At 40.0% G+C, this 15,191-nt stretch overlaps 1 protein-coding gene across 1 annotated transcript in view; it reads left to right on the top strand.

Moving 5' to 3' along the window:
* LOC144269583 (vitellogenin-2-like) overlaps positions 1-15,191 on the top strand; it is a 33,353-nt gene that overhangs the window by 15,434 nt on the left and 2,728 nt on the right. Inside the window, exons 20-29 of the mRNA XM_077825364.1 lie at positions 642-786; positions 1,439-1,667; positions 1,760-1,935; positions 4,400-4,777; positions 6,521-6,733; positions 6,838-6,980; positions 8,810-8,948; positions 9,786-9,921; positions 11,245-11,431; positions 13,898-13,992. Coding sequence (XP_077681490.1) covers positions 642-786; positions 1,439-1,667; positions 1,760-1,935; positions 4,400-4,777; positions 6,521-6,733; positions 6,838-6,980; positions 8,810-8,948; positions 9,786-9,921; positions 11,245-11,431; positions 13,898-13,992 — 1,841 coding nt within the window. The remainder of the gene's footprint in view (positions 1-641; positions 787-1,438; positions 1,668-1,759; positions 1,936-4,399; positions 4,778-6,520; positions 6,734-6,837; positions 6,981-8,809; positions 8,949-9,785; positions 9,922-11,244; positions 11,432-13,897; positions 13,993-15,191) is intronic.

Here is a 15,191-nt window from a genome sequence, read left to right on the forward strand (position 1 = left end):
TATCTCCAATCCTTAAGTCATCACAGCTACAGAATGTCTTCAAAACACATTAGTTCATCTCAGCAGTTTTGGTGGGACTTAGGGAAAGAGAGAGTCTCTAAAAGAGCTAGATCTAAAATCATGAAGGGCTTTGCAGTATAGAACCAACACCTTAGATTTCAACCAGAAGCAGATGGGGAGCCAGTGCAGTATATGGACAACAGCTGTAGTGTGCATTTCACTAAGTAGATGAAGGGCAGCGTCAAGGGCAGCTTCAAGTAGAGTGCATTGCAGTTGTCCAATCTGGACATGACAAAGGCAGTATCTGTGGCAAAGTCATCAAGGAGAAGTCATAGATTACCCTTATTATCCACAGATAAAACAAAGTACTCTGAGCCACTATGGTTACATGGGAATCCAACAGCAACAGAGAGCCCCCAACAACCCCGAGATTGTGAACGTCTTTTGAAAGGGATGTGTAGACTCCACCAACAAACAGAGCAGTCAAAACCCTTGTTATTTCTTCAGATTGCTTTCTTCTGCCAAGCATCACCTCTATCTCTTCTGGATTAAAAATAGCAGGCCTGTGAAAAATCAGAATAGAATAAAATACATTATTGATAGAGCCATTTACAAGTAGTGTATCATGCCTATCCCCACAGGACTAAACTTTATGCTATTTCAAGAAATGTGGAAGAGATAACTTCAGCAAAGAGATTGTTAGTTCTACCAGAAGAAGCTGTATCGGATATCTCCGAGCAACGTTTTAAATCGGCAGAAAGGACTTCAAGAAATGGTGCCACAACGGTAATTAACACTCCTGTATTTGTATATTATAGATAGATAGATAATGGATGGATGGATAGATAATAGATGGTCTAGGTGGATGGATGGATGGATAGATAGATAGATAATGGATCTGATTTTCAGAAGTGCTGAGCTCCCATAACTCCCGTTGAAGTCAATGGGACTTAGATGTTCAGACCATTTGAAATAGTCTTCATATACATCGCTGCAGTAGAATTTAATGGGCCAAGTGATGGAATTCTTACTCTTCGTCTGCTCATTCCTCTTTTCTGTGCAGAGCAGACCCTAAGTGTACAGATCTGGCTGTTTCTTCACAGTAGGAGGGATCATCCATAACCATGGGGCTCTCTTCCTCTTCCCAGTACCCCATAGAGAGGCTTCCCTGGGCCATCAGATCCACATGGAAGGTGTAGGCCTCAGGCAGGATGGAGAGGGCAGGGAACAGGATGTGCATTTTGCTTCCCAAGCCCTGTGGGAATCAGTGCAAATGGTAACACAGCCCCAGGCTCTGCTTTGCTAAGTGCCCTTCGTACTTGGGAATCCCCTTTAAGCGGGGGGCCAGCTGCTGCTTGGGAGTCCTGCACCAGTTTTTGAGTCACTTTTGCTCCCTCTCCTATTCCCCTTAAACCTGCCATGTTTCTGTTTAATGCAGCAAAGAACAGCTTTCGATGGGATGTCCGAGACATATTCCTATGGCTCAGAAGAGGAATTTTACCACAGAGCTGGAGGAAGATCTTATGCACTAGTCTTTTGTAGCAAATTACATAGTTTGGGTTGCCAAACCTGTCTTCACCTTCAGTTACGAGATGCTGCTTTCTTAAAAGATACATTTCTACACAGATTGGTTGGAGAGGGTGAAATCAAATTAGTTTTAAAACCAGGTATCGTATTATGCACAAAATTTTCCGTTTCTCCACATCAGTACAACTAAAGCAGTATGCATTAAAACTTAATGCATGTGTCTGCTGTTTAGTCCGTACAGATACTGCTATTGACAAAATACAGCTGGAGATTCAGGCAGGATCCAGAGCAGCTTTCAGAATAATCCAGCTGGTAACCCTAGTGTCAGAGGAGGATGATGATTCAATTCCAGATGACGTGGTTCAAACAAAACTGAAGAAGATCCTAGGAATTGAAAATATATTTAAGGTAACTGACTTGGTTTGAAATGAAAGATAATTGAACAACAACAAAAAATGCCATTCAACAAAACAAAATAAATGGTCCTACAAAATTAGAGGGAAATCTGCAGGAAAAAAACAGAGTTTGATTTAGTTAGAACTGTAAATATTTTCTGAGGAGTAAAAAAGTATATGCTGAAGGGACAGTGCGAGGTAGTTTAGACTTGTTAAACTAAAAAGGAAGGAAAGAAGAGTTAAAAGCCTAATCAAATCAGACCTATTCAGTATCTTATTATTACATTTCAAATAAAGAAGTTGTTTGTTGTTTGTTTTTTGGCTTTCAGCAAGAAGGTTGGTGGTGATTTGAGTCTAACGTAGTGAATGCCAGTGAAAATGAGGTAGGATCAGAAGAGATTAAAATAGGGAAAGAACAAGTTAAAAATTACTTGGACAAATTAGATGTCTTCAAGTCACCAGGGCCTGATGAAATGCATCCTTGAATACTCAAGGAGTTGACTGAGGAGATATCTGAGCCATTAGCGATTATCTGTGAGAAGTCATGGAAGACAGGAGAGATTCCAGAAAACTGGAAAAGGGCAAATATAGTGCCCATCTATAAAAAGGGAAATAAGGACAACCCGGGGAATTACAGACCAGTCATCTTAACTTCTGTACCCGAAAAGATAATGGAACAAATAATTAAGCAATTAATTTGCAAAAATCTAGAGGATAATAAGGTGATAGGTAACAGTCAGCATGGATTTGTAAAAAACAAATCTTGTCAAACCAACCTGATAGCTTTCTTTGACAGGGTAACAAACCTTGTGGATGGGGGGAAATGGTAGATGCGGTATAACTTGACTTTAGTAAAGCTTTTGATACTGTCTCACATGACCATCTCATAAACAAACTAAGGAAATGCAATCTAGATTGAGCTACTATAAGGTGGGTGCAAAACTGGTTGGAAAACTGTTCCCAGAGAGTAGTTATCAGTGGTTCACAGTCAGGCTGGAAGGGCATAATGAGTGGGATCCCGCAGGGATCAGTTCTGGATCCGGTTCTGTTCAATATCTTCATCAGTGATTTAGATAATGGCATACAGAGTACACTTATAAAGTTTGCAGATGATAACAAGCTGGGCGGGATTGCAAGTGCTTTGGAAAATAGGATTGAAATTCAAAATGATCTGGACAAACTGGAGAAATGGTCTGAAGTAAATAGGATGAAATTCAGTAAGGACAAATGCAAAGTACTCCTTTTAGGAAAGAACAATCAGTTGCACACACATAAAATGGGAAATGACTGCCTAGGCAGGAGTACTGTGGAAAGGGATCTGGAGGTCATAGTGGACCACAAGCTAAATATGAGTCAACAGTGTAACGCTGTTGCAAAAAAAGTGAACATCATTATGGGATGTATCAGCAGGAGTGTTGTAAGCAAGACAAAAGAAGTAATGCTTCAGCTCTACTCCACTCTGAGTAGGCCTCAGTTCTGGGTGCCACATCTCAGGAACGATGTGGACAAATTGGAGAGAGTCCAGAGAGAAGCAACAAAAATGATTAAAGGTCTATAAAATATGACCTATGAGGAAAGACTGAAAAAAATGGGTTTGTTTAGTCTGGAAAAAAGAAGATTGAGAGGGGACATGATAACAGTTTTCAAGTATGTAAAAGGTTGTTACAAGGTGGAGGAAGAAATTTTTTTTTCCTCTTAACCTCTGGTGATAGGACAAGAAGCAATGGGCTTAAATTGTAGCAAGGGAGGTTTAGGTTGGACTTTAGGAAAAAATTCCTAACTGTCAAGGTGGTTAAGCACTGGAATAAATTGCTGAGGGAAGTTGTGGAATCTCCATCATTGGAGATTTTTAAGAGCAGGTTAGACAAACACCTGTCAGGGATGGTCTAGATAATACTTAGTCCCGCCTTGAGTGCAGGGGACTGGACTAGATGACCTCTCAAGGTCCCTTCCAGTTCTATGATTCTATACTTTGAAACATTCCCTCTCAGTATTTACAACGCAAACATTGCAGCATTGTGCTAGTATATGATGAGATACAGAATGTGAACTTGACTGTGCTACAAAGGAGGATGAGAGCCAAGGAAGCAGTGTGGAGATCTTGGGCCTCCAAAAAGCTTCTCCTGTGTCCTGTGGATATCCTGCATCTGAAAGGCTAGGTTTATGGGGCAAAGTGCCCTGTTCGTTCAAGAGGCAGGGCTAACCCTGCCAAATGATTTGGAGGAAGAATCACAAAATCTCCTGTCCCTTGGATGGATATTTCCAACATAGGGGAATAGGAGGCCTGAATGTTTTCCTCATGACACATGATATATAATTCCCAAAGCAATGAAGCTATTATTCCTGGAAAGTCAAGAACATGCAAGTGGCTTTAAATTCAATAACATTGCACTGAATATGATGGGAAAATGAATTTTTAAAAATCTGCCTCACTAACTGATACAATTCTTCAAAGTAACATTTGATTGGACTTGCAGGCTGCAAACAGAAGTGCGCATCAGCACCTTAAGAAGCAGGCTGCCAAGAAAGATAAAGTCAAAATTGCAGAAATTCGCACAGATCCAGCTGCTAAATATCAATCCAGCTCATCCTCATCATTGTCCTCATCATCATCTTCCTCCTCCTCCTCCTCCTCTTCTGTTGGTGACAAATACAGGAATACAGACATGAAAGACAAAACATGGCAACCTAGACAAAGGGAAGGAAGCAGCAGCAGGAGCAGTGACAGTAGTAACAGCAGAAGCTGCAGTAGCGGTGAAGAGGATCATGCTGCAAACAAGGAACAGCAAGGGAAAAGTGACAAACCAGTGAGGAGCTGTAGCAGCAGCAGTAACAGCGAGTATTCCAAACAGCAGGTAACTCATTCGGACTCTTAAGTCTGTATGAATTATACTTCTGGTAATAGTTACGTTACTTTATGCACTTTGTTATAATAAATCAGGAAATTATGCATTATGAATTAATTATATAGGGACCAATTCGGCCCCGTCACAGGAGTAACTTCACTGAATTGAATGAGAGTTACACTCACATAATTGAGGGCAGAATTAGACCTAGAGAGTCCAGTGGCATTAGTAGAATTTACTCTTACTTCCCAGTTTATACAAGAGAGTTTATACAGAGAGTGAGGCTGGAAATTAGAAGCATATGGAGCACTGGGCAAAGTAATAAAAATATATTGTACAGTATTGCTTTCTGCCATTATGGTGATAGATTAGGTGACCTAATATAGATCTCTTCCATCTCTAACTTCTGAGATTCTCTGAGTCACTCAGATTTGAGTGTTGCGTATATTTTATTACTGAAATTATTACTTAATATTTTGCCATCTTTTGTGCTGCACCTTTTGGAGCAGTAACCCAAAGCAGCTTTTATGGGAGTCAACACTGCCACGGATTTCCATCTATTATAAAATTCTGATACTAGTAAAGGAAAGATATAATTAGTGAGTTATTATATTAAATAATATAATTAAATAATATATAAATTATTATAACTCTCTTTCTTGCTAGTATAGAAGTACTGTGCCTTGGGTTGTCATTGAATAGCTCTTACTACTATGTCCAATAAAGGTGGTTTAACGGAACCTAAGAGATATGCTTGCACATGATGCATAGTGCATTACTAAGTGAGTAGTCCCACTGAAATAAATGGGACCACTTGTGAAGTGCTACTCAACATGTATAAAACTATCTGAATCAGGCCTATAGCAATTTCTGGTTTGTGTTGTCAGCAGATTGCATCCTGTACTGCTTAGGTCCTGATTCTGCTGACCTGATGCATGTGTAGTAGAACCTTTCTCTGCAGGTAGTTCCATTCATCTCAACAAGGCCATGGGTAAAATTTTCAACAGCACCTAAGTGATTTAGGAACCAAAGTCCTATCTTCAAAAGTGACATAGACATTTAGGAACCTATGTTCCACTGAAAGTTAATGGGACTTGGGGACGTTTGAAAATTTTACTCTATGTGCATAGTCAGGTATTACACAATGTAAGAATGACAGACAGAATCTGGACCTTAATGAATATAATGTTTTCTCTGTGCAGTGTAAATATGCTGAACAGATCTGTTTGTTGACATAAATTATTATGGTTTTAAAAGTTAAAATGTATTTGTTTAAGAAGGCAGTAATTTTATTAACTAAATTTCAGTTTGGTACAGTGAAAGAATCTGATCCTGTGCTGTTTGATTTCATTATGAGTTTTGAATGAATAAAGAATGCAGGCTCAATCCCAAATCTTGTTAATCTAAAAGATCTGTTCTTTGTCGGGTCACCTTTCTATTCCATGTTTCCTTCTGTTAGACTGAAATTGTTCTTGTAAAAGATTTTTTCCATTATTGTTTTACTTGTTTAGGGTTTGATCCTGCTCCCCTGGAAGTCAATGGCAAAACTCCCAAAGACTTCAATGGGCTGGATCACATGCTTAAAGGATTTCCCTGTATTTCTGGATAGGATTCTGCCGAATACTGCACATAGCATGTTTTTTTTTAATAAAGACCATTCCTTTAACAAATATTAATTTATGTGACATGCAGTGTAGTACTTTACTTTACTTTTAAAAATGATCCAACTGACTTTTTCTCCTGTGACTTTAGCCTAAATTCTTGGGAGACAGTAAACCTCCAATACTGGCTGTTATTCTTCGTGCTATTCGAAATGACAGAAAGCTGGCAGGCTTCCAGCTTGTGTTGTACACAGACTTACAATCCACAGCACCCAGGATACAAGTGTTTGTGTCAAACATCTCAGAATCAAGTATATGGAAACTCTGCGCTGATGCTTCAATAGTAAATTCTTACAAAGCAGTGGTAAGGTTCAAACATAATCTGACCAATGGTAAATGTTTTATATTGATATTACTATGTTTTTATATTTTAAATTGAAAATAAAAGTAATTATTCCTCTCTCTTAGGGTTATCTAAAATGGGGCCAGGATTGCCAGGACTACAGGATTGCTGGAAAAGTTGTAACTGGCCAATTTGCTGATTACCCAGCCACACAGATCAAGCTAGAGTGGCCTAAAGTTCCTTCAAGAATCAAAATAGCTGCAAGATGGTGAGACTTGACTCATCATTTTTTGAAATCTAAATTCTTTACTTATTTTACAACATAATCAAATTTGGAGAATGCATATTCAGCAATGAGCGTTCAACCATTACAGGTGCAATCCTGCAGTCCCCACGCAGGCAAAACTCCTGAATGTGGAAATTTTCGAAGGATCAGACCACACATTGGTCTCTCCTATTTTATTTAGTCTCCAATTCACTTTTTTTCGTGTAATCCTTAGCATGAGTCTCTCTTAGAGCAGCACAATAGGTCCATTTGAAACACAAAGTTCATTAAATACTGATTAGAGTACATTAATGTGGCAGGTTTCAGAGTGGTAGCTGTGTTAGTCTGTATCAGCAAAAAAACCGAGAAGTACTTGTGGCACCTTAGAGACTAACAAATTTATTTGGGCATAAGCTTTCGTGGGCTGAAACCCACTACATGAAAAAATGGGTGTTGCCATACCAACCGTAACGAGACCAATTAATTAAGGTGGGCTATTATCAGTTTTTCAATTCTGCAGTTTCTCAAGAAACTGCAGAATTGGAATTAATTTGCAAACTGGACACCATAAAATTAGGCTTGAATAAAGACTGGGAGTGGATGGGTCATTACACAAAGTAAAACTATTTCCCCATGCTAATTTTTCCCCCTACTGTTACTCACACCTTCTTGTCAACTGTTTGAAATGGGCCATCCTGATTATCATTACAAAAGGTTTTTTTCTCCTGCTGATAATAGCCCACCTTAATTAATTGGTCTTGTTACAGTTGGTATGGCAACACCCATTTTTTCACGTGTATATATATATCTTCCTACTGTATTTTCCACTGCATGCATACGATGAAGTGCGTTTTAGCCCACGAAAGCTTATGCCCTAATAAATTTGTTAGTCTCTAAGGTGCCCCAAGTACTCCTCATTTTTTAATTAATGTGGCAATGATTATAAGAAAATGGTGCATTGCTAGATTCAGAATAGGTTTCTTTTATGGGTTCACAGCCACACTACAGGGGGGTTTTTTCAATGTTGTCCAACATGGAGACACACAGATGGCAACTTCTCTTGATACCTGAATACATACATGTACATGGTAGTTAGAGACACTGGGATAGTAGCTGCCTGGTTAACAGATTACCACCAGATGCATGAGGAGAACATAGTTTAAACTAGGTTGGATTACTTGGTTAGGCTGATATCTGCTCTTGCTACCCTAGATAGAAACTACCCAATGGAATACCTGGAAAATTCTGTTCTGAATGCATTTTTTCATGTACACTACATGCACTTATTGTGGAGGATGAACAGGGGACTGAGTGTAACAGAGTTCATTCTTATTCTTTTGGAGGCAACACTTGTTTCGAGGCAATTTTTTGTATTGCTTATTTAGGATCCAAACCTATAATAGGGACTGATGATGAGGTCCTCATCTTTTCACAGTGAGAATCCAAGTGAGCGTAAGGGCCCATGCTAATGAATCCTGTTAACACATAGTGGGGCTTTAATAACAAGCTGTCTGTTTTTTAGGTATTTAATGGATTGGGGGTGCTCAGTTCTCAACATTGAATGTCTTTAACGCCGCTTGGCTATCCCACCCCGCTTACTGCATGCTGCCATTCGGCCTCCTGAATTCAGTAGCAATTTTCAGTGTTTTTGATACTGCTGCCTCTCCTCCCCTGCACAGTACCACATACTAACATGCACTGCTTGGTGACAGGCTTGCTCTCTAACCGATGCCAAATACAGCATTTACTTCATTATGAGTGTTTCGGTATGAATGGAATTTAAATAAAACTCTCCACAGAAAATCAATTACATCACTTATTCCCTCTTCCAGGTTTTACACATTTGTTCCAGGAGTTGCATACATGTTTGGATTTTCCCAAAGGGAACAGAACAATCCCTCTCAACAGGCTACTCTGGTTGTGGCTCTAACTTCTCCAAGAACCTGTGATGTTGCTCTCAAGCTACCTGATGTAATATTTTACTTTTTTTAATTTTTTTTTAAAAAGAGGTTTGCCAGAGAATTTAGCGCTCACAAAATTGAAGGTTAAGAGTTTTGGCTTGAGCCACAAATATTTTTTTCAGTTTATATAAACAGGCATAAACTCCTATTCTACGCTCTTGCTGCTTTTACATAATTTTGTTTCATAATAAAAATGTCTTGTAATTGACTTTTCCCTACTCAAATGGATAAAAAACAAATCAGCAAATAAAATAGCGCCAGCCTAACAAATACACAAAGAAACAAACAACTAACAAAAAACAGTTCAGCCTTCAGAGTACCACCTCCCCAAATATCCGGGAAGAGAACAGCATGCTTGGAAGGTTGACAAATCCAGGCTCTGTTGGGCCAAGAACAGGGAGAACACATTACTGTTGAGGACCCCTGACAGATAATGTCCTATCAGCAGCCCTTTCAAAATGATATAGCTCCAGTCTGAGGCTTCACTGATCTTGACTCTGGTAGTTCAGACCTGGGAAGTTTCTCTCTCATGTAAACAGGTCCCAAGCCATTTGGGCAGTGGAGGTCTGTGGTATATGTTTCCTCAAAGAGCTCCATTAATGAACCTCAGAGCTAATCTACATCACCTTTTGTTATTCCAGAGACTTCATATGTACCACCTGTGCAGTCAATTTGTAGTGTAGACAAATAGGGACTTCCATTCCTTTTCACTTGTGACCCATGTAGATTTCGATCAGTGAAAAGATAATGCATAACACAGCCCCCTTTGAATAGTATCATAAAAATATTGGTTTTGCAGAAATTTGGCATAGTCTATATTCTAATCTGTTTTCTGTTTCCTTTTCAGTTCACAATTTATGGCAGAGACATTAGCCTTCCACTGCCACTCCCTTTAGATCCACATATATCAACTTCAGTGCTGCAGTATCCTGCTTGGAATTTCTTCACTAAAATACCATCCTCAGTCATTGACAGTCTTAAAGGTCAGTAATTAATCATCTTCAAAGGCATGCACTAATATCCTCATTTTTTTTCATTACTTGGAATTATTTTACATTTATTAAAAAATAAATTGAACTGCAAATAAAAACTTTACATCTATAATCAAGGCGAGCTAGGTTGCATAGGTGTAAATGAGAGCAGAATTTGGCTCAGTGTACCATATGTTGTACTAATGACTACAAATATTCAAATCAAGGTCAGGAATTAAGGTTTGCTTCTGCCCATTGACAGCAGTGAAAAACACACATTCTCCCAAATTTGCACATTATTTTGTGTCAGATTCATTATCTCTTAAGAATCCTGGGATAAAATTAGATTGGAACGTATGGCCAAGATTTACAAGTGATCAATCATTTTGAGTACTTCAGTGTTTGGGTAAGCAGCTTTAGACTCCTTAAAGAGCACCCAAAATCACTTCTGCAAATCTTGGCCATAATCTCACCTCCTTTATTTGTGTTTTTAAGGGTTTACTTTTTCAATAATGAAATATTAAGGACCCAGTTGTGCGATCCTTTCTCAGGTAAAATCTTCAATGAAAGGGCCAAATTATGCACTGGTGCAAAAGGACACAATTCAACTGAAGTCAGTAGATTTGTATCACAGGTGAATTTGGCCCAATGTGGAGGACTGCAGAATTGGTCTCTACATTTGTTTCAAAAACTTAATAAGAAAACATATAGGAGCCAATTCTGCTCTCAGTTACACGAGCGTAAACCCACTGGGACAAATTCCCATGATTTTACTTTATTGAAGTCAAAGCTGATTAGAGCTGGTAGGAAAATTTCTGAGAGTGCCATTTCAGTGAAAAGTGTTGGGGAGAATGCTGATATTCTGAGGATTTGGTTTTAACCAGCACTAATCCAGATAAAACTCAGTATAATCAATAAACCCATATAAGATGTCAAATACTCTGTCATGGAACTCCATCTTCTGGTGCTACTTCTCTGAAGTCAATGATGTGGTAATTATTATTAACATGGTGAGATAAATTCTGCTCTCATTTACATCACATCAAGGTTACTGTGGTCAATAGGGCAAATGTATAGGATTGCACCAGAGCAAGTAAGAGCAGAATTTATCTCAGTGTTCGTAATGGTCATATTTTTGCTTGCCTGTGTGCAGTGCTGGGCCAAATGCTGCTCTCACACTGGAGCCAATATGAAATTATTCAATAGAATGGGGTTACTTTGAATTTATGCTAGTGTCGGCAAGAGCAGAGACTGGCCAAACAAATTGAAAAAACAATTACTACATTTGAACACCTAAAATGAAAAAAGCTCACTAATGGTGGGCTTTTTTTTCAGGTCATTGTTCAGTCTCCCAAAACATGATCACAACCTTCAATGAAGTTGAATTCAACTACTCAATGCCTGCAAATTGCTACCATGTCTTGGCCCAAGATTGTAGCCCAGAACTGAAATTCCTGGTGATGATGAAGAAAGCTGAAGAGTCTGCTGACCTTAAAGCAATCAATATCAAACTTGCAAGTCAGTAAGTAATTCCAGAGAATGTGGCAATTAGATGCTACAGTGATCACAAGGGAATTTGAGGATTAATGGGGATTGATAATGGCAGAGGGCCCATCCAATGGCTATTGAAGTCAATTGAAAGACACCCAGAGCTTTACACCTGCAGGTCACTTTTTTAAATGCAACTGAGGTTTGTACTAACCAAAAATCTTTAGCACCTGACAGCTGTTCATTAAACTATGAGAAATTAGTTGGTTGTCTCAGTCCAGCTCTTAGGGAGCAAGTACAAGGATTGCAATTATACTAGTTAGCATCCTGCTTGACAATCTCGGCAGAGTGGACACGTTTGAATGTAGGTGGAAACTGAACTACTCTCTCATTTTAGAGGTGATCCGTTATTTGATGCCTAATGTTCCACATCCATAATCAAGTCAGTTTAGAACACACATTGTCTTATATTGCAGCAGCAACTGTGCAGAATTGCACACTGTAATAGAAAAGTTTGATATTATAATGTGTGTATGATTATGTACCACAAAAAACAATAAGGGAGAGTTGTCCTTTATTTCCTTGAAATGTAGGTGGTCTCCTCTAGTATAAGGTATAAGTTGGGGCAGCATAGGGAAGCTTACAGTGTGCTGTACCTGTTTTGTGGCAAAATAAAAGGTTGCAGGCTCCAAGTCTGTCGGTCTAGCACAGTGGTTCTCAAACTTTTGTACTGGTGACCCCTTTCACACAGCAAGCCTCTGAGTGTGAACCCCTTTATAAATTAAAACCACTTTTTTTATATTGAACATTATTATAAATGCTGGAGGTGAATTGTGGTTTTGGCATGGAGGCTGACAGCTCACGACCCCCCATGTAATAACCTCGTGACCCCCTGAGAAGTCATGACCCCCAGTTTGAGAACCCCTGGTCTAGCACCTTTTGCACTAGGGGCGTTCTCTGTGACAGTGGAGAATTTTTCCATTCCCTTGTCATTTCATGCATCCTGGAGGTGTTCCTCTAGGAAACATCCACCAACTCCTCACAGAGCAGTGGGTGCTGTCTGGGGTTCCCTGCTCGCTGTCCCCATACAGTGCCCTTGTTTTACACTTTGGACCTGCACTCCCATTCCTGTTTGTATTATGTTTTGTCCCAAGTAATCATTTGTATCCTGGATCTTATGGTCCCTTTCTCACCTGATGGGGATGAGCCTTTAGTTTGGTGGGCTCTGCCTACTGCTCCCTAGAATTCAAATAGGCTATCACCTTTCAGGAGTGGTGAACTCATTTGGGAACATTTGAAAAAAGTGACTGAATCTCCATTCTTATGGTTCATTTTTATTTTAAAGTGGTAATTTAATAAGGAAACAGTCTTTTATTTTCTGACTCTGTTAAAAATTCTTATTTAAACATTATGAACAGTGTATCATGATTGCTAAAATATTTTGGGGGAACTAAACTGTTTATGGTAAATGTAATGTCTAAATAAAATTTTAAAACATATTTTTCCTGGGGAAAAATGCTACAATATGCAGTATTTTCAGATAATTAGAGAGATCATAATTTTGCCACAGAGAACCCAATTTTCTTGTGGAATGTGGAGCACCAGCAACTCACTTTAATTATATAGAAGTATCTGTTTAGCTTCTATAGTGTGTTGGGGTATTTCACTTCAGGGTGGTAAAGGAACTCAGGACCCTGCAGGGTCAGAGCTCCAGTGTTTATGAATTGTGAGTTAAGTAGCACAAAGGGGAAACATTCCTTTAAACCAGGGGTGGGCAAACTTTTTGGCCCTAGGGCCACATCTGGGTATGGAAATTGTATGGTGGGCCATGAATGCTCACTAAATTGGGGGTTGGGGTGAAGGAGGGGGTGAGGGGTGTGGCTGCAGGCTCTGGGGTGGGGCCAGAAATGAGTTCAGGGTGAGGGAGGGGGCTCCGGGCTGGGACAGCAGGTTAGGGTGTGGGGGGGTGGTGAGGGCTCCGGCTGGGTGTGCGGGCTCTGGGGTTGGGCTGGGGATGAGGGGTTTGGGATGTGGGAGGCTGGGACTGAGGGATTTGGAGGGCGGGAGGGGGTTGGGGTATGGGAGGAGGTCAGGGGTGCAGGCTCCAGGCAGTACTTACCTCAAGCAGCTCCTGGAAGCAGCGGTATGTCCCCACTCCAGCTCCTAGGCAGAGGCACGGCCAGGCAGCTCTGCGCACTGCCCCATCTGCAGGCACCGCCCCAGCAGCTTTCATTGGCTGCAGTTCCCAGCCAACGGGAGCTGCAGGGGCAGCGCGCGGAGCCACCTGGCCGCCCCATGCATAGGAGCCGGAGGAAGGACATGCTGCTGCTTCCAGGAGCTGCGCAGAGCCACAGCGCATGTGGAGCGGGGCAAGCCCCTGACCCCACTCCACAGTGGGAGCTCGAGGGCTGAATTAAAAGATCTGATGGGTTGGACCATAGGTTTGCAGGCCTTAGTTTGCCCACCCCTACTTTAAACTAATTTTGTTCTGTTTTTAAAGTGAGATTGACATGTATCCTTCAAATGGACTCATCCAGCTGATAATTAATGGTGTTCACACCCCAGCACAGATTCTCCCATACACATCTAATTCTGGTACGTGACACAGAATATTTTATATTGCATTTAATCTTTCCTGCTATATATTTGAAGAAGAAAGAGGGAGAACCACACCAGGCAGGTCAGCCCCATAAATGTAGCAGCAGTATTTTAATTAAAACCCAACAATATTATCAGACTTGTGGCTGGGGAATAATATTTAAGAGCGTGGTTCTGCAGAACTCTCTCAGGATAAAATTCACCCTGATCTAGAGAGCCTGACTAAGGCCCTTGGCACTACTTAAGAATTCCATTGGCGGTAGGCAAGGAACAGACAGACCATGACAGAGGAATGTGTATAGGGTGGCCTGTGCACCCTCTGCATGCCACACTGTGATTCTTTGCACTGGCTCCACCAAGACTGTTTTGGAGGGCAGCTAAAAAGATGGGCAAAAAACAGGGACACTGGATCTGCATAATCTTGCATCCCGAGTTTATTCAAAAACATAAATATATTGTTTGGGTAAAATGAAACTTTTCATTCCACCCAAAATGAAAAGGTTTCAAGCATTTGTAAACATTATTGATTTTTTTTAAATGAAAATTGAAGATTTTGATTCAAAAAGTCATTTTAAATAAAACATTTCATTTTGAAAATGTTGAAACCAAACGTTTTGATTTTTTTCTTTACTTTTTTTCCTGACCAAAACAGTTTGGCAAAACTGACATGGATTTGTTAAATGTTTTGGTGAAGCCAAATCTGCATTTTTTTGCCCCAAAAGTTTTTTGTACAAAAAATTAGCCCAGCTCTATTTGTTGAAATGGAGCAATGGAGTTACAGCAGCTACAGTATTGCAGCATCTTGGCTAACATATTGGCCACCGTGTGGGGTGGGGAGGTGTTGCCAAGTGTCTCTGGGATTCTGCCAGAGCAGCGGTCATTTTTAATTGTGCCCCATTCCTGTTCTGCATGCCTGGACTCTAGGCAATTGGCACAATCTGATCCCATATTTTTTATTATAGTTTCCAATATTTATGTTTTCTGATTTGGGGGTGTTTGTTTGTTTGTTTGAAACAAATAATGGCTCACTTAAACAGTTAAAATGGATCGTATTGGTGTTTTAAAAATTATTTCCCACAAATTATATTAAAAAATTTGCTTCTTTCTGTGGCATGCAGCCAGAACAATGTTAGGGCATGCCATTCCTCTCCATAGACAACTGTCATCACTATAGGAATTGTACAGTTTGACTGTAT

This window comes from Eretmochelys imbricata, chromosome 8 (genome assembly GCF_965152235.1).
Source record: "Eretmochelys imbricata isolate rEreImb1 chromosome 8, rEreImb1.hap1, whole genome shotgun sequence".
Taxonomy (NCBI): Eukaryota; Metazoa; Chordata; order Testudines; family Cheloniidae; genus Eretmochelys; species Eretmochelys imbricata.